The following is a 27,642-nucleotide window of genomic DNA, read 5'->3' as shown; positions in this document are numbered from 1 at the left end:
AGTTGGCACCTAGAAATCTTAATTTGGATATTTGTTAAGTACCAAGTCTACCCAAATTAATCAAATTGTCAATATGAAAAATTATACTAAGAAAACAATAACTTCATATACATATATAATTTGTGCATTTCTTTTTTCTCGAATTAATGAATATTCAACAATTCTTGTTTTCAACAGTATATAAAATGCATGCATATATATATATATATATATATATATATATATATGGAGTACCCTAGATTAAATTCTTACCTCCGTTACTGTAGGCTCTTTATAGGTGAGAAAGAATGAAGGATGTCTTACCAACTTGCTAATACGTTATGGGAGAGGTTTTTCTTAAATTATCGTACTACTATTTAAGGGTTTCTTTAATGAATCACCATGAAAACAGTCCCAGCATCTCGGTTACTGGGTCTTTTTAGGACTCTCAATCTGTATGAGTTTATGGGGCAGGGGTGGTTGCTGTAGCAACAGTTCCTGAAAGAGATTGAAGGTCAAGATTGACATTGAAAAATACATAAGACTCTGTATATTATTTTTAATGTATATGTTTTTTAAACTCATAAAAATTAGTTTTATGTCTATTTTGTGTTTAAAGTGATTTACATCCTGCACAAATGAACTTTTATTTCGTTTAATTCAGCAAAACCGTTCTGCGTAGCTGTCATTGCCCTCTCCCATTAATTTAATTCTACTATTTGCTGCAATTTGGCCAGAAATTGGTTTCTAGTTGTGCGAATAATTCATAGTTTGAAACAGTCCTTTTCATCAATTTGCATACGGTCTGGTTAGGCCTGTGGATAGGTTTGACGTTTGTAACTGAGAATTAAATTAATCTTTGATATACTGATAGTGTATATATCATCACCATTGAATTAATCTTTTATATACTGACAGCGTATACAATGTATTCACAGTACATAACTGTGGATAGGTTTTGTATACACCATCACTATTAGATTCATGACAATTCATCTGAATTTAAATTTAAAATCTAAATTTTATTCATGTACCATGCATTCAATCGTGACAGTATATATACTGTTAGTGTATATAAAAAAAGTTGTACTCGACTGAATTTATAGAAAATGATGGTTGTGTGATAAGCATGTAAAACCTTCCCTAGTCTCCACTTGTTTGGTTTAAGTATCATGTCATACGCTTTTTATTGTGTGATTGGTGTATAATCGTTTCAACTTGATTGGAATGTGCAGTGACTCAACTATGAATTTTTTTTTTTTGACAAAAAAAACTATGAATTTTTTTAATTAAGTTTGAATGGAAAGACTTAATAGTGTAGTTCATTTGTCATCTGTTTACTAAAATATTTTTATTCATTTAGTGTTAATAGAGTCTTTCCAATTATGAAGATAGTACAATACTATTGTACGCGATAAAATTTCAAGTCTGCAAAACGACACGAAAAATACACGACAAATATATGATATATAAATTTAGAAAAGAATGTAGGTACAATCTCTGGGGTTTTCTCGAACTTGTGGAGAGTTTCCCTCGATTCTTCTCCTCGAACGCCAATCCAAGGGTTTCGCAGCTTGTTCTTGGATCCACCACCGATTCCTTCAAATCTTGATATGGAAGATTTGAAGGATTTGAAAATACTTGAAGGCTCAAGCCTTGATATGCGGGAGACTTGAGGAGCTTTGAGACCCAGACCTTCGTACCTTGAAGCTTCAATACTTGAGTGTATGAGATGCTTCTTGATATCTCTGTGTCCCCTTAACTTGGTTGAGAGACCTCTATTTATAGTTGTAGCAAGAGGTGGAGGTTGAGATCATGTACACCACTCTACTTGCCTAGCAAGACGTACAGTCATATTAGGACTGTGCCAGTTAAATATTATCTCTTCATTAATAAAGAGATAAGTAATTTCTCGATTGGCCAGACTTGTGGGGACACGTGACGTGGCGCCATTTTACTGGCCAGGCCATTGCAGTATATAAGAGATATACTTGGATTAAACAATTCTAAATATTATCCCTTTAATAAGAAATAAATACTTAGATATTTATCCAATAAATACATGATATGATATGATTTGGTTGGTGGAGATACCCCTGCAATTTGAATTGATTTGGAACACCTCACCTTAACACGTGGCAAAATATAATTGGCTGCTTAATAACCAAATTTTCCAAGTGTACATGACATATAGCAATATCCGATTGGACAAAAATATTTTAATAGACCAATGGTAATTTTTAGAATTTAATTAAAATTCCATTGTCTACAAATGCCCCCTCGAAATTTGTTCACAAAAAAAAAAAATTAAAGCAGGCTTTGAGTGAACAAGTTTCGATTTCCTTTATTTTCTTCTTGGCTTAATTCGGTTGTCCTATTAATCTCCAACTCACGCCCACTAATGTATGAAGCTTCACAGCTCTTAATTGATAACATGGAATGATGATTGCATGCTCCAGTGATTTCAATTTCCCGAGGCCGAATCAGTTTACGTAGTAGCTTCACATTTGTTACCTTAGACCAATTCCATACTTTTGTGGTACTTAATCATTGATGGACTAACCAATTAACTTCCCCACTGAGCACATTCGAAACCCGAGGAACCGTTTGACACAATTATTCAGGAACCCAACTCGAAGAGGAAGTTTATTGCAAAAACAATTCTTCTCCAAAGCCTTTTTGAGTCGGAACTGTACGTCCTTTCTTTCTCCTTGTCCCACTATACTAGACAGGAAGAAACCAATTTCTTTTGTGAGTCAACTTTCTCGGCTCTGACATATTAACTTGCTGAGCCGCAAATAATGAGCCCTTTGCCACCTCAAATTGAAATACCTTTTACCAGAATCCTCCTTGAATATGGACCGCATACCTGCTATATATACCCGATGGTTGGGGGCATTAATTTACCCACACTCCAAAGGCGAACCGCCTCTTATTTTTCCGCTAGTGTTATCAGGCTACTGCTCGTTCCTCGTGACTTGTTTCTACTGCATTGACCTCGTGCAAGCTGTTTGCAAAATCTGGTCCTGCTTCTACCACAATTTTGAAGGTAATTACCTCCAATTCTTGCCCATAAATATTCGTACCCTTTCATATCGACGGCACCCCTTTTTCTCGCTTCAGAGTAGGAATATTTGACGGCTGATTCTACCAAGTTGATGCCACCTGCCTGATGCCCCTTTTTTTTTTTTTTTTAACCACTAGGATAACACCCACTATGATATTTGAGCCTTTTTTTTGTTTTCTTTTTTTTTTTGTGTTTTTTTTTGTTTGTTTTTTTTTTTGTTTTGCTCATTTACTAGGGTAATACCAAATATGATAATTGAGGCTTTTTTTTTTTTTTGCTCATCTATGAGGGTAATACCAAATATGATATTTGAGCCCCTTTTTTTTTACTACCAAATATGGTATTTGAGCCCCTTTTTTTTTCATCTATTAGGACAATACCAAATATGATATTTGAGCAGAAATTTCCCTTCTTTTTGCTAGAACTCTGACCTCAATCTCTTTTTTTTTTTTTTTTTTTTTTTGCCCCAGTCCATGTCAATATCTCAACTTTACTAACTTGCTCTTTTGTAGATACCTCATCTTGTGCCTGAAAAGGAGCTTGAAACAATTTTGAGGATTTGAAGAGAGCCACCGATTAGGTAATTTAATTACCAAAATTTTGTAAGAAATTCCCTTCATTGTCTAATACTTTTTTTTTTCAAAATTCCAGCAATCATGCAAATTAAGGACTACGCCGTGCCACTGCCGCATATTTCACTGACGGATGAACGGGGAGGAACTCAATCAAAGAGCTTGTCACTACATGTTTACAAACCAGCAATCGGCCCGCTCGCTGAATCCTTCATACCCCTCGAAGGATGCTTTCATCTCGAAGATTGGACCAGCAAGTGGACTAAGGAAGTGGTGGCACCGTCGACTTTCTCTTCTACGTCGAGGGAAGAAGAAGTTGTCGTATTAAACTCGTCACTTCACAATGGAGATCCAGAAATAGCCAAATTCACGCTTCCGTTCGTGGGCTTCAATGTTGACAAAACTACATGGAAAACCCCTTTGTCCTTTTTCGGTGAGGCGTGCTTCACCTCCCATTATTGGGAGTGGGTTGAGGACATGCTTGGAAGGTATAAAGACATACTCACACGCGCTGGCATATTTGAAGCCGTCTACGCGTCGAGATACTCCTACGACCGCTGTGAAAATATCTTGCGAGCCTTCTTCAAATATTGGTGTCCCTCGACGAACACACTCCATACGCCCGTTGGGGAGTTGTCCATCACACTTTGGGACCTTTATCGACTTGGTGGCCTTTCGATCGACGGCACGTTTTTCGATGAAGTTGTTCCTTCAGCGCGGGAGCTCCTCACTCGTGACAAAGAAGGGAAGCCACTTCTCCCCGAGAGTTGCAGGCACCTCTTTTCCGCCTACTACCACCTTTGGACGAATGACCAAGGGGTATGGATGAAGGACTGGATTCGCTTCTGGTTCAAAGGAGAGGCTAGGTATAGGACTCCTCCGAGTAGAGCGAATAGAAGGAAGACCACATCTAAACCAAAAATGACTTACAACCCTTCTGGAAGCGTGGAGCCTTACGACCTTGCCGATACGAATGATTTCAACGCCCCTTTTGACACCCTGGGTATCCCAGGGTCTCTAAGAAAGGAAACCTATATTGCGGCATTCATAGCATGTTGGATTTGCAAGTTCCTTTTGCCAAGCAAAAAAGTCGATCGTATTCGCCCGAGTGTCTTCAAGGTTGCATGCTTAATGGCCACAGGAAAAAGATTTTGTCTTACAATTCCCGTCCTTGCGAGCATATATCATGGGTTGAGGGAGATCGTCCACGCCCCTAACCTTGGAGAATGCGGGGTAACTTTTCCAATTCATTACGTCTATGCTTGGATTGGTCAATACTTCGATGTGTACTACGAAAACCATCAAGTGAGTAGCCACCACGCGCGCATGACAAGATTTAGTGGTGAGAAAATGACAATATTTTATGGCCAATTGGAAGCTGCGGAAATTTTCAAAGAAACGAATCCTTTGATGCTTCCTAAATCGTGCTGGACTGAGAATGAAGAAAAGGCGTTGATCGATGACGGATCCTTATCATCAAGACTCACGAGCTACTTTATTAGTCAACGCTCTTGCCATTTAACTCTACGTAAGGACAATACTTTCATTACTGAAAAATATAATCCTTGCAGGTTCAGCAGGCAATTCGGTTTTTGTCAGGACATCCCCAACAACTTGAAAGAGATCACTCACACTTATACCTTAGGTGAAGCTATTCAACTATGGGATTCCTCAGTTCGCACTCAGACGCGGTCTCGGATGACTATACCCATGCACAGGAAGCATCCATTGATCACAAAAAGACTATGATGCCTGGTGGTCGACTCGGTCAAATAGTGTCTCTTCAACTCCCTTAAAATTCACTGTTAAGATCCCTCAACAATCAGTGAAGAAGGGTAATGTTACCTCCGCCAACGAGTCAGAGCATCCTAATGGAGTTATAGAGATTGTAACGGGTCTTACCTCATCCACCTTGCGGAAGAACAAAACCGTTAGTAGCCCCTTGGAAAACGTTATTATAAGAAATAAGTCTTCCAAGGACTCTCGACAGGCCATCAAAGAGGCGCAACCAGTGATTCCAGCAAAGAAGATGCCGCCCAAGGTTTCAAAACCTTTACCAGTGACTCATGCAGAAGAAGATGTCGAAATTGAACCGATGGACTATCGTGATTCTCTCGAGGCTATAGAACAAGAAGGGACTCAAGCTCAGGGCTTCGAATCTACCCAAAGAGGAGCCCATTCGTTGGCGAGTGGCAGTAGTAGCCAAGACCGTCATTGGAACCGATCGAGAAAAGGACATCTTCTGATTTGGAGGAAGTTTCCTTTTCACCACCGTCGGTTGGAGTGTCGCCACTTAAGGTAATCATTTTTTTCTTTTTTTTTTTTTTTCAAAAAACCCTCAAAACACATTTTTTTTTTCAGCCCCTACTTCTTGAATTCCACCAAGAAGATGTTGGTACCAATTCACCACTTGAACTTGAGACTGATGCTATAATTTCAAACAAGAAAGGTGACGAAGTCATTATCAGCATCCCAAAGTAACTTGCCCCCAGTGGAGGCGCTTTGTCAAAGAAGGAGCTAACTAATTTGCACGAAATCCGGAAAAAACCGAAGGTAGCATTGGTTTCAGAATTTCATGGTCAAAAATTGATCCAGGCGCATCGAAGGAAGTACTTGCAGAGTTTGTGGATGGCTTTTCGCGGACAGATTCTTGACACTCCAACTGAGCAGATCTCTTCTTTAAAAGAGTGTGCAGAGAAAATCATTGCGGAAATCACAAGAACGGATCCTACCAATGGTCTCCCTTTAAAAGATCACTTGATGGAATTGTTTGCCAAGGCGGAGGCATATGATGTTCTGGCATCCTCATCGTGGGAAAGGATGAGCAAAGAAACACATGCAGAACTCCTTTCCAATGCGACCGTCCAACTCGAGAGAGTTAAGGCAAAGGAAGAAGGACTAACTTGTCACTTGCAAAGTCTTGAAGAAAAGTTGCAGTCCATTGAAGACAGGAAGAAGGTTCTGCAACAGGAACTCATCAGTTTGGAGAAACAAGGCTTGGAAATCAGTTCGACTATCGATCAAAAGCATGAGACCTTCAAGGAGATCCAGGCTGAAATGACCCAAGCGCATGATGAGCTATCTTCCATTGAAAATACAAGCATCATGACTGATGACGCAATGAAGGAACTTGAAGACATGAAGCCTGCACTTGAATCATATAAAGTAGCTGTAGTGGAATACAAATTTGATATTTAGACTTTCCACCATGTTCTTCTTTTCCTTGAATTATTTTATCACTAATTTTTTTTTCCATGTAATGAGTTTTTCTTTTGAATAATAAAATGCTTTTCATTTCTTATCTCTTGTTGTTTTTTTTTTTAAGAGAAAAGAACTCAAATGGAGCATTTTATTTTTTTATATTTTTTTATATATTTTTTTTTTTGGAAAGAGAAAATTCTTTTTCATTTTTTTTTTTGTAAGGGACAAGGATTTGATTTGGAGCGGTGTAACTGAACTTAGAGGATGCCCTCCAAGCTGCCTACGTATCCCAACAAGGGAATCAAGTCACACGTAGTTCCTGTCGTTCACATTTTAACCTCATGCGGGTCAGGAGCATCTATTTATTTACCACCTTAGACTTGGTGGAGTGTTTCAGCAGTTTAACCACATACTACACTATTGGTGGTTGCCATCCACAGTTTTAGCTCATGCGGGTCAGGAGCATGGCGCGGTTCCGATTACGCATAGTACCTTTTTAGGTACTTGCCATTGATGGGGCCAACCTTTAATCCATCTTCAGCAACCAACTTGTATGAGCCATTTTTAAATACTTCTCGAACGACATATGGACCATCCCACTTAGGAGTAAACTTTCTTTGTCCGCCGTGAGTGAGAATGATTGGTCTCCGAACGACGAGTACTAACTCTCCAATTTGGAAAGAGCGGGGTCGAACGTGCTTATTAAATGCCTTTGAAAGGCGAGCCTGATAGCACTCAATCCGTTGCTGAGCTTTCAATCTCTTTTCGTCGAGTGCTTCTAATTCCTCAAGGCGAAGACGAACATTATTTTCTCCACTGAGCCCTTCTTGAATTGCAATTCTTAGCGAAGGTATTTGACACTCAAGTGGAAGAACAGCTTCAACACCGTAAACAAGCGCATATGGGGTTGCTTGTGTGGGAGTTCGAAAAGTGGTTCGGTATGCCCAAAGCGCTTCTCCAATTCGAAGATGCCAATCCCTTTTCGATTTATCCACGATTTTCTTCAACAGATTACATAAGGTCTTGTTGAATGCTTCAGCGAGTCCGTTTGCAGCAGCGTAGTACATGGACGAATTGTATTGTTTGAAATGAAACTTTTCACAAAATTTGTTCATTGCTACATTGCAAAAAGGTTTACCATTATCGGTGATGATATACCGCGGGACTCCATACCGATAAATGATGTGCAAGCGAATGAAATCTACTACATTCTCCTTTTTGACCTCTCTTAGAGGAACCGCTTCAGCCCATTTTGAAAAGTAATCTGTCGCCGCCAAAATGAAAATGTGTCCGCCAGAAGATTTTGGAAGTGGTCCAACTATATCCAAACCCCAGGCATCGAATGGCTAAGACGCCACAGTAGGATGCAATGGTTCAGGAGGTTGACGGATGAAATTGCCATGAAATTGACAAGCTTGACATTTTCTAGCAAAATCGATACAGTCCTTCACCATTGTTGGCCAGTAGTATCCCATTCTTTTAATGCGAAAGTGTAATTTCGGGCCAGATTGGTGAGCACCACATATCCCAGAGTGAGTCTCTTCCATTGCTTGCATGGCCTCATCTTCCCCAAGACATCGTAGAAATACCCCATCGAATGATTTTCGGTAAAGCGTCCCTTTGTAGTAAATGAAACGTGGCGCTCGACGACGTATATCAACCCTTTTCTTGGAATCTTCTGGTAACTTCCCATGATTAAGGTAATCTACTATGAGATGACGCCAATCCTCCTTTTCGATCTCATGGACAAAAATATGATAAGTATTTTCTTCCTCACCATCATCATCTTTATCAAACATCGGGGGTATGACCCAATTTTGACATATTGAAATCTGATTTCGATGAGAAGTTAGAGTGATCATGGACGCCACCCTTGCTAAAGAATCAGCTTGTTGGTTGAAGTTTCTGGGGATATGTTCTATAGTGACATCACCCAGATATCCCATGAGCTGTCTTACATACTTATAATATGGGATTAATTCGGGTTTCTTGACATCATAAATACCAAGAAGTTGATTTACCACCAATTTTGAATCGCCATAAACTCTAAGATGCAATTGCTTCATGTCTACGGCCGTTTCCAGACCGAGAATCAATGCTTGATATTCGGCCACATTATTTGAACACCGGCGTGTTAAAGTGAAAGAGTATGGCAATATATCTGCTTCAGGAGTATAAAAGACAACTCCCGCACCAGCTCCATCGCGGTGAGCAGCTCCATCGAAATACATTGACCACGGCGAATCGACCATAAACACTTCTTCATCGGGAAGTTCATCAGTCAATTCCCACTCGACAGGTACGGGATGATCGGCTAAAAAGTCTGCCAATATTTGTCCTTTGACAGCTTTCGCAGGTACATAAATGATTTCGAATTGTTGAAACTGGAGGTACCATCTCGCGAGCCGATCAGACAGTACAGGTTTTGCCATGACATATTTAATGGGATTAGACTTAGATATGAGTCGAATAGTATGTGCATGAAAATAATGTTTCAACTTCTGAATGACAAATATAAGTGCCAAACACAACTTCTCGATGGGCGAGTAAATCAACTCATTAGATGTCATCATCCGGCTCAAGTAATACAGTGCATTCTCCTTACCTTCATCGTTTTCTTGAGCAAGTAAGACCCCAACCGACCGTTCTTGAGCGGAAATGTAGAGAATCAATGGTTTTCCTGGAATGGGCGCAGCCAGCACTGGGGGATTCACGAGGTACGCTTTGATGCTTGTAAAAGCATTCCTACAAGATTCATCCCACCCGAAGGGTACCCCTTTCTTCATCAGTCGACTAAAGGGTTGGCATCGTCCGGCCAAATTAGAGATAAACCTCCGGATATATGCCAATTTCCCTTGAAGGCTCTTCAATTCATGAATATTTCGCGGTTCAGGCATGTTCACAATGGCATCAATTTTAGATCGATCGACTTCTATTCCCCGTTGATGAACGATGAAACCAAGAAATTTGCCAGAAGTGACTCCGAATGCGCACTTCAAAGGATTCATCTTTAATTGGTACCTCCGAAGGCGTTGAAAAACTCTTCGAAGGTCTTGAATATGATCATCTCGCTTCTTTGATTTCACCACAAGGTCGTCAACGCAGCACTCCACATTTCTATGGAGCATATCATCAAATATTCTTTGCATTGCCCTTTGATATGTCGCTCCAGCATTTTTCAATCCAAATGGCATTACTTTATAGCAATAAATTCCCTTGGGAGTGCGGAAGGCAGTTAGCTCCTCATCCTCGGGCGCCATGCGTATTTGATTGTAGCCAAACGATCCATCAAGAAAAGATAGTGCTTCATGCCCGGTTGTACCATCTACCGTCAATTCTGTGATGGGGAGAGGAAAATCATCTTTGGGGCAAGCCTCGTTTAAGTCTCGAAAGTCAACACAAACTCGAATTTGCCCATTCTTTTTTCTTACAGGGACGATGTTTGAAATCCATGTTGGATATTTTACTTCTCGTATGAATCCAGCTTCAATCAATCGATTTATCTCATTTTCTATCAGAGGAATCAATTCGGGCCGAAAGCGCCTTTGCGTTTGCTTGACAGGTTTTGTTCCTCGCTTGACAGATAAATTATGAACGGCGACCCTTGGATCCAAACCAGGCATTTCTGAGTAATTCCAGGCAAAGACGTCCCTGAACTCGAGCAGCAAATCAACATACTCTTTTTCTTCTTCAGGAGTCATACAAGAGCTTATGTAAATTGGGCGAGGATCGTCGCTTGTGCCAAGGTTAATCTCTTTTAGCTCATCGACTGTATTTTTTACCCCTTGTTCAAGTTCAGGGGGAGCGTCATCTGCATCTTCTTCTTGTTCTTCTTCGGGATCACTGATCGTAATATGGTGACAGGAAGCCGTACTTTCTTGACCCTGTTCTTCAAAAATGGTTTCAATTCTTACATTGACTAAGTCTCCATAGTGCATGAAGAAATTGGAGACTCGCTTTCTTGGTCTGTTCTTCTTTATTGGAGTAAGACTTTCTTCCCTGGCAACTTGGTACTCTTGTTTCTTACTGCCTAATCTCTCAAAGACGGGCGACTTCAGATTTTTCGGCTGCGGGCCAAGTCTGTCAAACACAGAAGTACGTTTTGACTTATTTTCCAATCGGTCGAACACAGATCTCTTCCGGCTTGTGACCTCCATTTCTTCGTTCACGTAGTTACAACTTGCTCTTTTGATCATTATACGAACAGGAGAGGGCGGTTGATAACCAAGACCCATCGATGAACTTTCAACATTATAGCCCCTTTCTTTCAACATTTTCTGCGTAGGTGTCAATCCGTGAGTCTTCTCGCCAGTCACTTCAGGAGGGAGTTTGCCCAATGTATTCTTCTCATTTGGGTTATAACCCACCTTAGCAAGAAGTCTATAGGCGTTTGGATCAAAACCTTCTTGAGTCCGATTAGTTGGTAACGAGTAATGTTCCACTGCCGGTTCTTCTTTGGGACGGACAAACCCTTGCAAGCTCACCTTCTCAATTTTAACAGGCTCTATCTTGGTGAGCGGAACATTTAATGTGTCATTTCTGATAAAAGGAGACTGACCGTCTTCTCCTTTTGATCTTGGAGTATACCGCAAAATGGGTACTTTGGAATCTTGACTTTCTTCCCTTACCGATTCCTTTCTTTTTGCTTCTTTGTGAAGATAAAATTTGGCATCGGCAAAGTGAGTTTCAGCTTCCGTGAAAGGTTTGTCATCGGCAGTAACTTTCTTAACAATACCGTCTCGACAATATTTGAAACATTGATGCAGAGTAGATGGTATAATTTCATTCTCGTGAATCCAGGGCCTTCCCAAAAGCATGTTATAAGAGGTTTTGGCTTCAATGATATGAAATAACGCGCTTGAAGACAGCTCACCAATGAGCAATTCAAGCCTTATGAGGCCAATTGCTCTTTGCCCCCCTTGGTTAAATCCTTGGATCATGAGGCGGCTCTGGGAGAGTTCATCACTTGAGATTCCTAACTCTTTCATAGCACGTACGGACATGATATTGACAGCAGATCCCCCATCAATGAGTATCCGATTCATCTTTTGTTCTCGAACATATGCACTAACAAACAAAGGTCGATTGTGGGTCTTGAACTCAACAGTTAAATCATCATCATCAAAAATAATAGTCGTTGCACAATCCACTGGCGACTTATCGATGATTTTGAGTTTTTCCTCAAATTCCGTGCTAATTTGTGTAACTTGAGGATTTTCAGCTTTGACGACATTACAAGAGGTGGAATTATCGTCATTTAAATACCCTTTGGGTATAAATTCTCTCAGTGTCACAGGCTGCCGAACCTCTTGAAGGAGCTGAAAATCTGAAGGAATTGGTTTTGTGGCCACTCTCTTTTGTTTCTTTGTCGAATGAATGCTTTTCGAAAAGATGTACTTCTTTATTTTTGGCTTGCAAGTCCTCTTTCGAGTGACTAAAGTCCATCATTCGTTGTCATCTTCAATAACGTCTTCAATTGAGGATTTTTCAACCTCCTTGGAAGAAGCACTGCTTGTTGTGGCTAAAACTTCTATCGGACAACACACAGACCCAAACATTATTGTTGTTTGGTTTGCCGATGCTTTGTCTTACTCGAGGAGGATCTTTCCTTGACGGGCCAATTCCATAATTTTGTCTTTAAAGACAAAGCATTTAGTGAGAGGGTGGCCAATCAGGCGATGATAACAGCAATAGTTTGGATCATTGACTTGACCGGCTTCCTCTGGGCGCTTCATTTCAGGAAGTTCAAGGAGTTTTTCCTTGAAAAGGTCATCAAACATCCCTTGTAAGTCGGATTCAAGAAATGGGTATTCTTTTTCTTGCATCTCTTTCAACGTGGGTCTTCTTACTGACCTATTTTGAGATAGATCCAACTTCTCAGTAACCTTTCGGCTCACTTTGGTAGCAATTTTCATGGGAGCTGTATTTATTGCCATGGACTCCTTATTATTGAATCTTGAAGGAGGCTTGCCCCCATTTTTATTTTCTTGCCTGTCATTGCTTTGACGAGGCGGCTGCACTCGCGGAGCTTGAATAGGAAACCCATCGGTTGCATTGGCCGTGATGCTTAACCCCATGTCATGAGCACGAGTAGCTAATTCTTCAAATGTGATTGGGCGTATACCCTGCAGAATGTAGCTTAGGCTCCAATGCATTCCTCGGATGCACATTTCTATGGCAGAGGGTTCAGACAGTCTGTCCTTGCAGTTGAGACTCAGACTTCTCCATCTATCAATATAGTTGACCACAGGTTCATCCTTCCACTGACGAGTGTTAGTCAATTCCAGCATACTGACGGTTCTTCTAGTGCTGTAGAAGCGATTCAAGAATTCTTGTTCCAGTTGTTCCCAACTGTCGATGGACCCCGGAGTGAGATCAGTGTACCAGTCAAATGCGTTGCCCTTCAAGGATCGGATGAACTGTTTGACTAGCAGGTCACCATAGGTTCCAGCGTTATTACAAGTTTCGACAAAATGGGCCACATGTTGTTTTGGACTGCCTTTCCCATCGAACTGTTGAAATTTAGGCGGTTAATATCCAGCGGGCATTGCTAGGTTGTCAATTCTAGCAGTGTAAGGCTTGCAGTAGGTAAAGCTTGACTTTGAACCACCCTCCTTTTTATCTTTGATCACGCCTTCAACAAGCTCCTTCAGTTGTTCCACGGGAATAGCTCCATCGGCGGTCACATATACTTCCTTCACCTTGTCTTTACCTTTTTCACGCTCTTGGTGCTCCTTATGATTCGCATGGCTTCCTTCACGAGCATGATCTTTTTGGGTGAGCAGTTGAGCAATGAGAGCATCTTGGTCCTTAACGTGTTTCATCATGGTTTCCATCATCTTGGACATGTTCGAAACCTGCTCTTCGAGACTTAAAGTATTTGTCATCATGGCTGGCATTGCAGCAGAAGAAGCAGCAGAATCTTCAATACAAAATCTTGAATGAAGAGTTTCATGTGAAGAGGCTGATCCAGTGCTTGATGAATCATCGTCATGCTTATAAAATTTGGGTTCGGATCCAAATTCGAGCATGACAAGAGCCTTCTCAATCGAGGTGAAAACGTCTTGGACCCCCATCGTGGAGGAATAGCTCATTTGTGATGTTGACCCGAAGACGGGAGTTGGCGCCGAGGGTTCTATGCTACTTTGGGTGGAGGCTCTCGTCATACTCCTTGTCACGGGGCCAATAACGCGGGTATTGGTGGCAACGTGTGCAGCTTCCTGAACAAGCTTAGCATCAGTAGCCTTGGAACGTGCAATCATGATTTTGTTGCTCTTTGGTGCCATTGGTGATAGACGTAGTTAAATATTCGAGGAGAAGAGATGGAAGGCAGAGATGGTCCCACCGGGCGTGCCAAAAATTTGTACGCGATAAAATTTCAAGTCTGCAAAACGACACGAAAAATACACGACAAATATATGATATATAAATTTAGAAAAGAATGTAGGTACAATCTCTGGGGTTTTCTCGAACTTGTGGAGAGTTTCCCTCGATTCTTCTCCTCGAACGCCAATCCAAGGGCTTCGCAGCTTGTTCTTGGATCCACCACCGATTCCTTCAAATCTTGATATGGAAGATTTGAAGGATTTGAAAATACTTGAAGGCTCAAGCCTTGATATGCGGGAGACTTGAGGAGCTTTGAGACCCAGACCTTCGTAGCTTGAAGCTTCAATACTTGAGTGTATGAGATGCTTCTTGATATCTCTGTGTCCCCTTAACTTGGTTGAGAGACCTCTATTTATAGTTGTAGCAAGAGGTGGAGGTTGAGATCATGTACACCACTCTACTTGCCTAGCAAGACGTACAGTCATATTAGGACTGTGCCAGTTAAATATTATCTCTTCATTAATAAAGAGATAAGTAATTTCTCGATTGGCCAGACTTGTGGGGACACGTGACGTGGCGCCATTTTACTGGCCAGGCCATTGCAGTATATAAGAGATATACTTGGATTAAACAATTCTAAATATTATCCCTTTAATAAGAAATAAATACTTAGATATTTATCCAATAAATACATGATATGATATGATTTGGTTGGTGGAGATACCCCTGCAATTTGAATTGATTTGGAACACCTCACCTTAACACGTGGCAAAATATAATTGGCTGCTTAATAACCAAATTTTCCAAGTGTACATGACATATAGCAATATCCGATTGGACAAAAATATTTTAATAGACCAATGGTAATTTTTAGAATTTAATTAAAATTTCATTGTCTACAACTATAAAATTGGCCACAGTGTCAAACACATAATGTGTAAGGGTACTGAATCAATCATGCTTTGAGAAACTTAGGCCCGTTTGGCAAATAAGTTTTTTGAGTGTTTGTTTAAAATTTTACTGTAACTTACTGCAGAAGAAATTGTAAGAAAAAATTTTGAAGTGTGTAAATTTTTGGATATTTTGAAATATATAGTTTAAAATTTTTGAGAAGTTTTTTTCAAGTTACAGTAGTTAAAGGTATTAAAAAACTTGTAACAAGTTGTCTTGGCCAGAAAGGCCTGTTTGGAAGCCTAGTTTTTCACCAAGTTTTTTAGCTATTAGTTTTTTAACAACTTTTGTTATAGGAATCCAAAAAAACTTATCAAATTTTTTAACCTACACATTTCAAAATATCTAATACACAAAAAACTTCCTCTTTTCTTCTTCTTTCTCCCTCACCCCAATCCACCACACCATCATCGCCAGCCATTGCCGCCGCCACCTATTCCGGTGCCGGCATTTCTCTTTTTTTTTTTCCTTCCTTTCTCCCTCTCCCTCTCCTTCCCTCCCCTCTCCCCATCTTCTCCCCTCTTCCTCTCCTTCCCTCCCCTCTCCCCCTCCCCTCCCTGGCCACCCTCCCCACCAACGTTGAACAGTCGCCGCCAACCCTCGGCCACCAACGCTCGCTGTCCAACCCTCGCCGCGTGCCACCCGCCGCTTCCTCCATTATCTCTCCCTCGCAACCCACAGCAGCCACGACTGCCGACGCAACCCGTGGCAACTAACTTTCGCCGACAGTCCCGAACCCAATCTAATAACCCATTGCACAAAAAGGGAGATGGAGAAGATGGGGAGAGAAAAAGCAAAAAAAAAAAAAATTGTGCATGCCATGGCTGCTGGTTCTCTGACTTCGAGAGGGAGAGGGGGAAGGTGAAGGGGAGTAGAGGGAGAGAGGGGAGCAGAGAGGGAGAAGAGGGGAAGAAAAAAAGAAAAAAAGAAAAATTTTTTTTGAACAAGGCTGCTGGTTCGTCGGAGGCAGAGGTAACGGGGGAGGGAAGGGCCAGGGGGAAGGAAGAAGAAAAAGAAGAGGAAGAGGAAAGAAAAGAAAAAAAAAGTTTTTCATCTTAAAAATTTTTTTTCAAAAACTTCTACAGTACACTACGGTAAAGTTTTATACAAACTTCTAAAAAACTCAGGTTCCAAACATGGACCAACCAAACAGGTCCTTTGTCTGTCAATGCACATAGATGGTAGATTGGTCCAAGTTACAGCTGTGGCCATTGGTATCCAGGAAGAAAGGTGAGATTAAGTAGACTTCTCCTGGCTCCAAATGCCTCGAAAGATCAGCAGATACAAGTATCAATAGACAAGGGCTTAGGCGCATCCAGCTTTCTATTAGATCTTATATACTATTTACAACGCCCGAAGGTCCTGAATTGTTTTACATGCATTGAAATATTTCTTGTGTTTGGGAGAGAGCTCAACTGGGACATAATCATGGTAGTCAACCGTTGGATATAGATTTGATGTTGAATAAGTTCGAGTCAAGTTTAAGTGTTATTGGATAAAAAATTCAAGCTAAGTACGAGTATTTTTTTTTTTTAAGTGTGAGCAGGAGGATTCGAACCCAAAACCTCTCACTTACACTCCCTTCCCTCGTACCACCCAATCCAACCCTCCCCCAGCTAAGTACAAGTATAAAAACAAGTACCTCGATTACTTTGCGAGTTTGATCGAGTAGTATATTCATATATTTGTTTTAATCTTTATTTTGAAAAGTTACTTTTATTGTTAAAAGAGATATTAAAATTTACCGAAAGCCTTTCTTTAATCGAGCTTGAATCCAAAAAATCTAGACCCTATAGTTAATTAAGTTGAGCTCAAGTTTTAAAAGTTCTGCTCTTTCAACAGTAACATATTAATCCCTCTGGGCCAATATTAAAACTTGCCTATAATACGTTGCCAAATAAAATCCGCTTGTACATTTAAAAAAGAAATTTAAAAGATCTTGCGAAACAAATCTGCTTGTGCATTTATAAAAAAGAAGTAAAAAATAAAAGGAAATACGTCGCCTGAGAGATTCGAACTCTCGCGGGGAAACCCCATGTACTTAGCAGGCACACGCCTTAACCACTCGGCCAAAGCGACATGTTGCTGTGGAAAACGATTAAGGAAACTGGAACTGAAGAGTACGCAAACGCAAAGGACTAAATTAGATTCCCACTATTAGCTGTGATTAGGTTTTTTATCGAAACGGCGAAACTTTTGCTTATTAACCTTTATCCCAGAAGACACCTCAAAACCGGCAACTCTATTAGCTGTGATTAGTTACTGCAGCAGAAAATAATACGCCGTTTATGGTGAAATAGAAAATCGAATCAAGTGAAATACTAGAAATAGTACGCCGTTTATGGTGAATTTTAACAAGAGATGTTAAAATTGTTTTGGGAGTAGAAATCGAATCAAGTGAAACACTAGCCGGAATATTACTGAAAGTCATTGAAAAAGGCGGGGATTGGGGAATGGCGACGGTGCAGGCAGTAATGGGGAATCTGTCGGCGAGTGATCGGCGAATACTGACGGCGGTCAACACCGGAGCCTCCACCTTCTCATTTATCGGTTCCGGATTCATAGTGCTCTGCTATTTGCTCTTCAAAGAGCTCCGCAAGTTCTCCTTCAAACTCGTCTTCTTCCTCGCCCTCTCCGTAAGCATTATTCAGCTTCCTGATACTAATAACTACCTCAACATATAGTACTTAGCATTCGTCACATTTTGTGTTGAATTTCCTAAACGCTTAAGCTTTCTCTGTACTTATTCCTCGAAAGGTCTCAAATGTTAGGGTTTTATATTTAGTTGGACCATTTTCATTAATTTGATTTATCCTGCTAGAAAGATGGAAATTTGGTTAGACAATTAACTGTAAAATCAGACCTGAATTGGAATTGTTGATGATGAAAAATGTGACTTTTGGAATCGTAATGTCCGGCTCCGTTTAAGACACAATAATTGTAGACTATTGGAATCAAGCTATTCGGTTCTGTGAGAGAGAATCAAACACAGCCTTAAGTTTAGTCATTCGAAGTTCTCTTTGGTGTTGTTTTTCATGTGCATATGGTGATTTCATTTTCTGCTTATTAAGGCTCCATGATGAAGCCGTCGATGACGCCATATATATTGTTAAACTTGCCAAAACAGTGAGATCTTCGCAATTGCACGTGTTAGATGTGATCCATATTGTCAATTTGGCGTCTAGAGTGAGTGAAGACTGTTGTTGGGTGTTCATGATTGCATGAGCGGTAATAATTATTTGGTGAAAGGGTAATAGTTATGTCAACCTTCAGCTGTTCTATTGTTTTTCCTTGTTATTCTTCCAATTCAAATGTTTAGTAGTCTGTTCAATTATTCTGCCCATAATAGGAGGAGTATGACCATCTATTTGCGTTCTTTTTTGGTTGCAGGACATGCTGTGTAGTTTCTTCAGCATAATAGGGTATGGAAGATGCCACGTGGGGGTCAAGTTTAATCAGATTCTGATTTCATTTCTTTCTTATAAGTTTTATATATGTGATAATCGATTTCTCTGGTTCTGCAGGGATCCATCAAAGGGATTTTTCTGTTATGCTCAAGGCTATACCACACATTTCTTTTGTGTGGCTTCTTTTTTGTGGACAACAACAATTGCTTTTACACTTCATCGAACCGTTGTTAGACATAAAACAGATGTGGAAGATTTAGAGCCCATGTTTCATTTGTATGTTTGGGGTATGATGTTAAATTTAAGAATGAGTTTGCTTCTTTCAAAGCATTCATCAGAATGGTTCTTCTGGAATGCAGAAGTTTCTTTGTCCTAATGTTTAGCCACCATGATGTCTACCTTAGTGCTTACTGCATGACATTTTCATACTTCTGGTCTATGCGGTAGCTAACTTGGATGACTTTAACAGGAACTTCAGGAGTTGTGACTGTAATACGCTCTATCAGCAATGACCATGGGCATATAAGTCGTATAGGAGCATGGTGCTGGGCCCAAACAGGACGTACAGGGAAGGCAAGTATGATTTTTGTGGTATCAAGTTTGTCTGCAATTTCAATGCTCTGCATTTTGGTTCATTTGAGTACTTATTCTCAAATTTTTACTTCAATCTGCAGGTGGTTCACTTTATAACATTTTATGCTCCTCTTTGGGGTGCAATTCTTTTTAATGCTGTCACCTATTTCCAAGTAATACGCATGTTAAAAAATGCAACCCGTGTAAGTGACCAGTTCAGATCTTTTCTTTTGCTCAGCATTTGTTTTTCTTTGGGGGTTTAGGCATTGGATATTCAAAAGTGGCATTTTAACAGTCAAGCTTGTAGTAATGTGATCTTTGGTGTTTCAGATGGCAGCTGGCATGTCGGAGAGGATATTCCAGTTTGATTCACGGCCAGATGTAAAGGTAGCCTGCATTTCCTTTGATCATTCTTTGAAGCATACACAATATTTTTTTTTTTTGTTCTTAATGATGTCATAAAAGCGGAAATATTTGGTTGTAGTCATTATTGCCGATGAGTCAACTAAAACTTGTGTCTTCCTTTATGTCAATGACACTTGTGCACAGAGGTTATTGTTTCTAGTGAGTCCATCATTGCAACCCCATATGGTGCTGATGCCCTTGGTTCAGTCTTCTTTGCCTATTTATAAATGAATTATGTCCAGTTCATGTTTTCTTCATTCCTTTGCTAATTCTCTTGCAGTGAAGCTACCTAATACTCAAACTTCCTCCAGCTTGTTCCTTTTTCTCCTGTCTTTTATAAACTCGAATAGTATTTGATTTGTATGCTTTCCAGTTCAAAATCCCCCCCCAACCCCCAACCCAAAAAAAAAAAAAAAACCACACATACAAACCAAGCTGGTTGACTGTGTCACTGGAGACAGAAACCCCTTGTCAAGCATAATGGCTTTAAGAGATTTAATTCAATTTGGGCTAATTACATATACCTTCCTTCATTTAAGGATCAAGCTAAATCTATTTTGGGATTTTAGTGCAGGACAAGGCTTGTGCTTGTGTGGGGTTTTGCAAGAAGAGGAGGAAGGTTAGGGATATGATAGGTATCATATATATTCTAAAATTTTTGCTGACATCATCACTTTTAGGAGGTCAATATGTGTTGCCAAACACAGGGGTGTTCGATATGAAGTCATGAGTTTGAGGGATCTTTTATAGTTTGGCCAAACCCAAGTATGTGACTTGTAATTTGGCCTAACCTCAAGGGAGGTGAGTGTTATTAATGCAATGGTGATATTTGATTGATCAGAACAAGTTGCAGATTTGTGGAATCCTGAACCATCCTGAGCATTAAAAACTACATAGCATTTCTTCATTCTGTGTGAATGCAAATTGTAAGCGTGGAGATAATTGTTAAGTTGACTTTGTGAAGCAACATGTTGCACAGATGCGGAATAGTTCAGAACTGGTCATTTCTTCTCTTGACTCCTTTATTTCTTCTCCTTTCCCTGTCCTGTGCAGGTACTGAACCGCTGGGGCTATTATCCTCTCATTCTAATAGGATCATGGTTCTTTGGCACAATCAACCGCATCCACGATTTTATTGAACCAGGACACAAGATATTTTGGCTTTCTCTTCTTGATGTAGGAATGGCTGCACTCATGGTAAATCTCTACCTCGATAGCTTTTCATTTGATGTTCCTTGTTACTTTGTCGATCTATTATTTTAAAAGAATGTGTTGTTTGCTCTCATGATAATTGTTTGTGTTGGTTTAGTCATGCATCATGTACCTAATGTGCTTATGTTGCATGGGTCAGGTTTTGGTAGACATTCTTGATGTGTAGTTCTAGAAGATGGGAACCTTGCCTAGTACAGCTTTACCAGTATTTATTAGTCAAACTATCATATCATCGTGCTGCACACAGGTTTATTTCAATAATTTGGATTCAATTATTTGTTAAACCATTTTGCAGGGTCTGTTCAACTCAATTGCATATGGCCTTAACTCTTCAGTACGCAGGGCAATATATGAAAGAATGGATCTGTAAGTGCTGATTTCACCTGTACATTCTGATTCTATTTTGACTGCCAGAGTTCGTAAGAGCAAGTGTTCTTCTATCTACTATTGGCTGTCTTTTTCCTAGTTCTGCATTGACATATTTCCTTTCCTTTTCATGATGTTTAGTGAAGACAGCTTTATTACCGCTTGGCTGTCTCATGTTATTACTTAAGAAATACTTCTATCTCTGTATGGCATTGTGATTGGTTAGTTTCTTCCAGGTTGCCAGAACGGCTGAGAAAATGGTTTCCAAAAAGTTTGAGGTCAAGAGGTCAGCAACAGGAAAGTGAATTAGTATCCTTAAAAATTCAGGACCAGCAATAGCAATTACATGATTTTCTTGTACATTTAGCTGGATGAGGTTGTCTCTGCTAAGTGAAACACCTACAAGTTCCACTGGGGTTAGTTGTATTTCAAAACAGCTACAGCGTACAGATTATCTGAAGCATTCTGGTTCACTCTCGTCATGGAAGGAGGGGCAGTTCTTTTTTCTCTGGTTGGCCTTCTTCTAGTCTATTTTGCTGCAAATTTCCACTGCCGATGCTCATATTCAATCTGGCCTACATGGAGGGTACCAAGTAGAAGATACCAGTGGATGGACTCAGACATATAGACAAACGTTGCATCACTTTGGATTTGGGGGAACTTGGGAATGCATTACTGTGATAGCTGTTAAGATTGGGTTATAGATTTTTTTAAAGTCTAACTTGTGCTCAGAAGATTAAATTGATCATTCTTTCTTGCGTGCAGTAACTGGTGATTATGGAATTTTTAAACTCCTAATTGATTGAGTTTGTTTACACCATTTTGGTTTTGGGTCATATGTCCATTCAGCTTCCTCCAATGTTATTTTCCGTGTGGTGTCTGTACTGTATCCTACCCTGCATGAACAACTTGTATATTTTTTAATCGGTGCAACAACTGGTCAATGATGCTTCTGCCGGTCTCCGTGGTGTAAATCTATTCTAGGCCAGAATTCCTGCACATGGACGTATCTTCTGCACAAATATTTTATGCTTGGTGGCATCATCCTGTCCCCTTATCTTACGCTTGGAGGAATCACCCTGTTCCTTCTTTTGTTAATTAGCCTGGCCTGATCCTCGACGGGTCTTTAGAAACTGACGTAAAGGCTTTTCTGTCTGGATTGTGCAGCTTCTGGACCGTCCCAAATCGGTATTCTATTTGCTATACCTACTAGTACCTAATTTGTTAGAATGAGTTGTCAAGCTAATTATCTATTAAGTTCTCCTGTCTCAACCAGAATGAGAGAGCAAGTCAACGGCTAAATGGTTATGGGTACCACATTGTTTAAGAAAACCAATTAGGTGTTTGTGAAGCTTCTGTGCAAAAATCAAGGCATGTGTCAGATCAGAACTCGGAAGAACTTGTTTAGTTTATTAGTTGCTAGCTTTTTTTCCACGCAAAAGCGAGATGAGGATGGAAGAAAATATTTGGACTTTGCAATAACTGCTACATTCCATTCCAGTTGACAACGCAAAAGCTTAAACAGAAATATCCTTCCATGTATGGTCCCCAATACCTGATCTAATTCACGAGAAGCTATCACTACTACTGTGCATTTTGTGATTTCCCCAAACGTGTCAAGACTGGGTGGGACGTCAATATTTGGCTCTGAATGAGCCAGCAAATCCCTTGTCCTGTCTTTGTTGAACCAACAAGCTTCAGATTTCGCCCGTCACAGCAAAGAAGATCAGCCTTCCATTCTTACCAAAACGATCAAGAACAGTAAAAAAAAGGGTTCATAACCGAATAATAGGAAACACAGATCAGGTCAGAAAATAAAATTAAAAAAACAGATCTAATCAGAAAATCAGCTAAACAATCCAGGAAATGAAGAGAAAAAAACTGTGCATATAGTTGAAACAACCATAGAAGATTGACCTTTTCTTGATTTAAGATTTACAGGACACAAACATAAAATAGGATCAGTAGAGATTCAATAGGAACTGCAAGAGTAAAGCTCAAGCACAAGCGCAAGGATTATCTACAACGACCAGGCCCTCATCAGAAGCCCTGAAAAGCAAATAGCCCAAAGCCAGACCTACAACAACGGCGACAAACACCCCTCCATTGAAGGACATGATGGCCAGCATCAAGAGATATCCGATGGCAGAGTTGACTCCAAACAAAACAGCCCCAGCAAATCTTGCAACGCTTAGTTTCCCGGCATTAGGGGTCAAAAGCTTGGAGTAGAGAAGAGGGGTGGTGGTTGAATTGGCAGCAAAACCATCTTGAGGAGGCGGGGCGACGGTTGTTTTGTTGGTGGAGAGAAGCTTGAACCGAAGGCGACGGTCTTCCATGTATTGGTAGAAGATCGAGACAATTAGGCAGGCCAATAAGGTGAATGCATAGCTGGTCCAAGAATCGGTTTTCCAGAAATCGAACAAAAGGGTCACCTTTTTACCCCAGTAAAAGGTCATGTGCATCATCTTGATTTTCTTGTTGGTTTTTCTGAAGAAGTTTGCTTGATTTGAAGACTCTGATCGATTATCCACTAGTCTGGAACTAGATAGATAATCTGATCTGATGAGGGATGAGGATCCAAGGATTGATTGATGCGGTTCAAGGGACTTTGGTATATATGTCTGTTTTTGTTTTTGTTTTTTGTTTGGATTGGTTGAAGGGTTGAATGGTTGGTGGGAGGATGGTTTTGGCCTGTTGCTTGGCCCTTGGCTTTGGCAGAATTGGATTTGTTGCAAGAAGATGAAAAAGTCAGTTGCCGCTGATGGATTAGGGAATAATTTGAGTACAAAGAGACACAAGGGTGCCTTGTGCTTTTGTGCTACGTTTGCTTTCATCAGAATTTGACTTGTACTACACTCTTGAGCCTTCAATTGTCTTTAGACACCTTTTTTTTTTTTTTTTTTGCTTTTTTCCCTAAGTTAAGGATTGAGTACTTGAATACTCGTCCATAAAAGAATACGAGTTCTTTATTATTTTTGTAGCAAAAAAAAAAAAAAGTGTTTGTGTAGAGGATTTTTTTTTTTTTTTGTTATATGATGTAATATTTTTAACAAAAAATATAAAAAGATGACTGAGAATCTTATTTATTCTATAACCAAGATAAATTTTATAGAAGATTGGATAGGATATGCAAATAAACCTATACATATATTTACCATACAGTTAGACATTTGATGACATAGTTTGAAATCATTACTGATTCATCCACCTAATCCTTAATCCTGTGTACATGTATTAGCATTGTTCTGCCAAAAATAAAGGAAATGGTCAATCATGATAACCAAATATGTATACTTTGAACATGTGCAAATTTTCTTTTTCATTTTTCATGCTTTAATTGAAAGGAAACTCAGATTCTTCATCTTTAGAATCTCCACCTATATCTCTTTTTCTTTTTTTTTTTCTTTAGAAAAGAAAAACTTTAGGCCTTACCTCATGTCCATCCATCCATGGTGATTGATAATCTTGCTTTTCCAAGGTTTTTTTTATGAGTTAATTTATATACACTGAAAATGTATACACTATCACATTTAAATTTGTCAATATATACATTACTATTATGATTAGATTTAAAATCCACCAATGATAGTACACATACTATCAGGGTTATATTTAAATCTGAATTTAAATTTTACATATAATTCTGCATTTAATCGTGATAGTATGCGTGCAATGTCATATAAATTAATCCTTCTTTTATCCTTGTTTTTTGGTTTGCTCAATGACCTCACGTTTTTTGTTTACATTTCTACACTCTTTTTATTGAGTAAATTTAATATACACTAACAATATATACACTATTACTGTTGGATCCATGATATGCGTGCAAAATTTAAATTTCAAATTCCAAATTTGCACGATTGTGATTCATCTAAAATTGATATTGTATACACTGTCAGTATTAAAAAGATTAATTCTTTTTTATTTTTTATTCCTCTCTATCCCTGAGAGGACCGCTCCCATTATGAGAGCTGTCTCATTTTGTATTTATTTATTTATTTTTACCGAGTTCACGAGCAATTTTTTTTTTTTTTTTTGGAGTACGACTAGAGTTGCATACTAGTCGAGTTGCTCGCGAGCCGATCGCGAGCAATTCGAGTTGAGGTTGAGTTTGAATTCAAGTTCAAAGATATTCAACTTGTTAGCTAGCTTGCGCAATATTTTATTATTTGTTAAGAAAAATTACTTTTTTATTTATTTTTTAAAAATAAAAAATAAAAAAATTGTTTTCTATTTTTTTAAACTCAAACTTGACTCCGCTCGACTCGAATTTGAGGTCAAACTCGAGTTTGAGCTTTAAGTTGAGAGCTCATCGAGCTCAAATTTAGTAAAATTAAATCGAGATTTGGCTTAATTGGATCAAAACTCAGACTTGACTCACCTCGTTTGTTTCTAGTCCCAGACTCCTAGGTACGACCGAGTTCACAAGCAGCAGGGAGGGGACAGGATCATGTGATAAATAAATGGCTTTCTTCCTGCAAGAAAGTAGAGTGTTCCATCATTTCCGTCACCTAATTCATTAACATGCGAGTTGTGGCTTAGGCATGAGTATTTTAGGTGAAAAGTGAGCAGAAATAAAAAATCTGAACTAAAACGTTGCATTTGAATACTAATAATATTTTAGGTATCTAAAGTACACCATTCTAAATGTGGGGGAACAGAAAAAGGTAGTAAGAAAGTGGAAAAGACTAAGTACTGCTTGACAAGTTTTTCTTAGCATTATTTGCGGTGCATTTCATGCAAAGATTTCAAATTAATCAGCACCGAAATAACTCAATTTTGTCCATTTTCTTCCTTTTTTTTTTGGTGGGGTTATTTCTGAATGTGGTCAGAACAGCAAAGACTCCTAAAAACAACAGCAAGAAATGCAGTACAGGCCTGAAAATGGCCAGCGATATACAACATAGTCACGGTACTACACTTCTCCTCCTCCTCACGTAAGCAGACAAATCTGTGGAAAAGAAAGAAAAATGGATCAAAGTCCAAAAATACAACAGATAGTGACTTGCTTACTCAGCCTCCCTATCCAGTCCTTCACAGTTAAACTACAGGCCTGTGATAGAGTGTTATTTCCAGTTTGTTCGGCCATATCAGTGCTTGATATTGCACGTTTCAAATATCTCGAAATTGTCAATTTATAGCTTATCTCGACAGCAGTATTGTCTAAATTCAAGCATTCATTTCTCGTAGGGTAGTAATTAAACAAGTTTCTCTTGACCCTAAAGAGAGATTGGATTCACATAAAAGCTGCCAAACATTATATTCTGTGGATGTTAAAATACTTTGGGGAAATCTGATGTTAGCCCAATTTTCTGGATTCCTCTCTTTGTCTCGCTCATTCGAAGGGGCAACAAGAAATGAGCTCTCTGTCTTTTTCTTCTTTCCTGTAGTGGTGGATTGCTATGCCAAGTAGACATGATAAGTTCTTCTTTATCTCTCAAAAGCCATGCACTTAACCAGTCCAACTTATATTATTATGTGGACTGATAATACTTACCTTTCGAGTATTATATAATAACCAGTTTGAGCACTTCTTGAAGTTTCTTGCAAATTGTTTATGCACTGCTTCATTTTGTCGGGTCTGTCCTCTCACCATCAAATCTGTTTTTCTTATGTAGTAAGTTTTTTCTGGGCATAGTGTGGATAGTGACTTGTTTTACTTTTCTATTGTTATAAAGGCCTTATCAGTTGTGATGATCTGATTTTTTTGTAATGTTTTTTTTGCTCTTTTTGTTAGGTTTGACATAGTTGTTTTTGTTTCAGGACTCTGGGAGGGCTCGGATGGCAAAATAGTTATAGTAATTTTATTGCAGAGAATTTCAGATTGAGATGGCTAAGCGTCCACATAAGCTGCAATAACTTAATGCAGGTTTTTGCTCTTGGACCTCTTATCAAAAAAAAAAAAACATTTGCTTTGGCAATTATTTGGTGGGTGGGTGGACCATCAACTAACTCTCCATACGTAATCAATAACAAAAACAAAGTGGACTGTGGAGGCTTGGAGGAAAGAAAGAAGAAGAAGAAGAAGAGGAAGAAGGAAGGAAGGAAGGAAGGGCTGAAGAGCATGCAATAATTGAATTCCCTTCGCCTTAGTTTGGTGGGCATATTTTATTAAAGCAGTTAACTGAGTATGAGATCTTTTTCATACTCTCGTTGAATATGCCATTGCACCACATTTCCACCAAATCTAGCAGACAAAAGCCACTTCAACTGAACTGTATATTCTACTGGTTTGTTGAGAGTTGGTTTGCTAATCATATGCTCAGATTATGCTAATGGTTGTTTTGATATTACAAAAAATTGCGTAAACCAATCATGATCTTTTAAGAGCATATCAGAGAGTTGACGAAAATTCTTGTTTTAAGCTTCATATTTGAAGGAAAAAAGTGAAAACAAAGATGAAACGAACTGTACTCCAACCACTTTAGAGCTTGACATGGAATCTTTGCTCTTGAGAAGAACATTTTGTTAAATTTACTTACAACTAGAAAATTGTTGCATGTTTTTTTAAGAGGAAGAGGACCACCAAAGGGGAGTACAAGATGTGCATTAATCTTCTTCTGTCCCATCCCACAACCATCGG

General features: G+C 39.3%; 3 protein-coding genes, 1 long non-coding RNA gene and 1 other non-coding gene across 7 annotated transcripts; 2 read left to right on the top strand and 3 right to left on the bottom strand.

Annotated features, from left to right (window-relative positions):
- Positions 1-7,298: 7,298 nt before the first annotated feature.
- LOC140012986 (uncharacterized) lies at positions 7,299-7,886 on the bottom strand. The gene has a single exon (XM_072061814.1). The coding sequence runs from the start codon at positions 7,884-7,886 to the stop codon at positions 7,299-7,301; it is 588 nt and encodes a 195-aa protein (XP_071917915.1).
- Positions 7,887-17,093: 9,207 nt separating this feature from the next.
- TRNAS-GCU (transfer RNA serine (anticodon GCU)) lies at positions 17,094-17,175 on the bottom strand. The gene has a single exon. It is a non-coding gene; the product is annotated as a tRNA-Ser (tRNA).
- LOC113703663 (G-protein coupled receptor 1) lies at positions 17,163-21,879 on the top strand. 3 transcript variants are annotated; one of them, XM_027225102.2, is made up of 9 exons: positions 17,185-17,732; positions 18,487-18,518; positions 18,621-18,790; positions 18,973-19,076; positions 19,178-19,279; positions 19,407-19,463; positions 20,535-20,678; positions 20,989-21,059; positions 21,296-21,879. In XM_027225102.2, exons 1-9 carry the CDS (start codon positions 17,550-17,552, stop codon positions 21,396-21,398), a joined length of 966 nt encoding a protein of 321 aa, XP_027080903.1. In that variant the 5' UTR covers positions 17,185-17,549; the 3' UTR covers positions 21,399-21,879. The 3 variants fall into 3 exon arrangements, with proteins under 3 accessions (XP_071917423.1, XP_071917422.1, XP_027080903.1); XM_072061322.1 differs by lacking the exons at positions 20,989-21,059; positions 21,296-21,879 and adding an exon at positions 20,056-20,116 and having other exon boundaries at positions 17,163-17,732; positions 20,535-20,625; XM_072061321.1 differs by lacking the exon at positions 19,178-19,279 and having other exon boundaries at positions 17,180-17,732.
- A 1,047-nt stretch (positions 21,880-22,926) lies between these two features.
- Positions 22,927-23,880, bottom strand: LOC113703664 (copper transporter 5-like). Its single transcript, XM_027225103.2, has one exon. It carries the CDS (start codon positions 23,522-23,524, stop codon positions 23,057-23,059), a length of 468 nt encoding a protein of 155 aa, XP_027080904.2. The 5' UTR covers positions 23,525-23,880; the 3' UTR covers positions 22,927-23,056.
- Positions 23,881-26,107: 2,227 nt separating this feature from the next.
- On the top strand, positions 26,108-27,463 carry LOC140012894 (uncharacterized). The gene is made up of 2 exons (XR_011819863.1): positions 26,108-26,676; positions 26,823-27,463. It is a non-coding gene; the product is annotated as an uncharacterized lncRNA (long non-coding RNA).
- Positions 27,464-27,642: the final 179 nt, after the last annotated feature.

The sequence above is a fragment of the Coffea arabica genome, chromosome 8e (genome assembly GCF_036785885.1).
Source record: "Coffea arabica cultivar ET-39 chromosome 8e, Coffea Arabica ET-39 HiFi, whole genome shotgun sequence".
Classification (NCBI taxonomy): domain Eukaryota; kingdom Viridiplantae; phylum Streptophyta; class Magnoliopsida; order Gentianales; family Rubiaceae; genus Coffea; species Coffea arabica.
The sequence above is the reverse complement of the archived record's forward strand: the minus strand, read 5'-3'. Positions and strand labels throughout refer to the sequence as shown.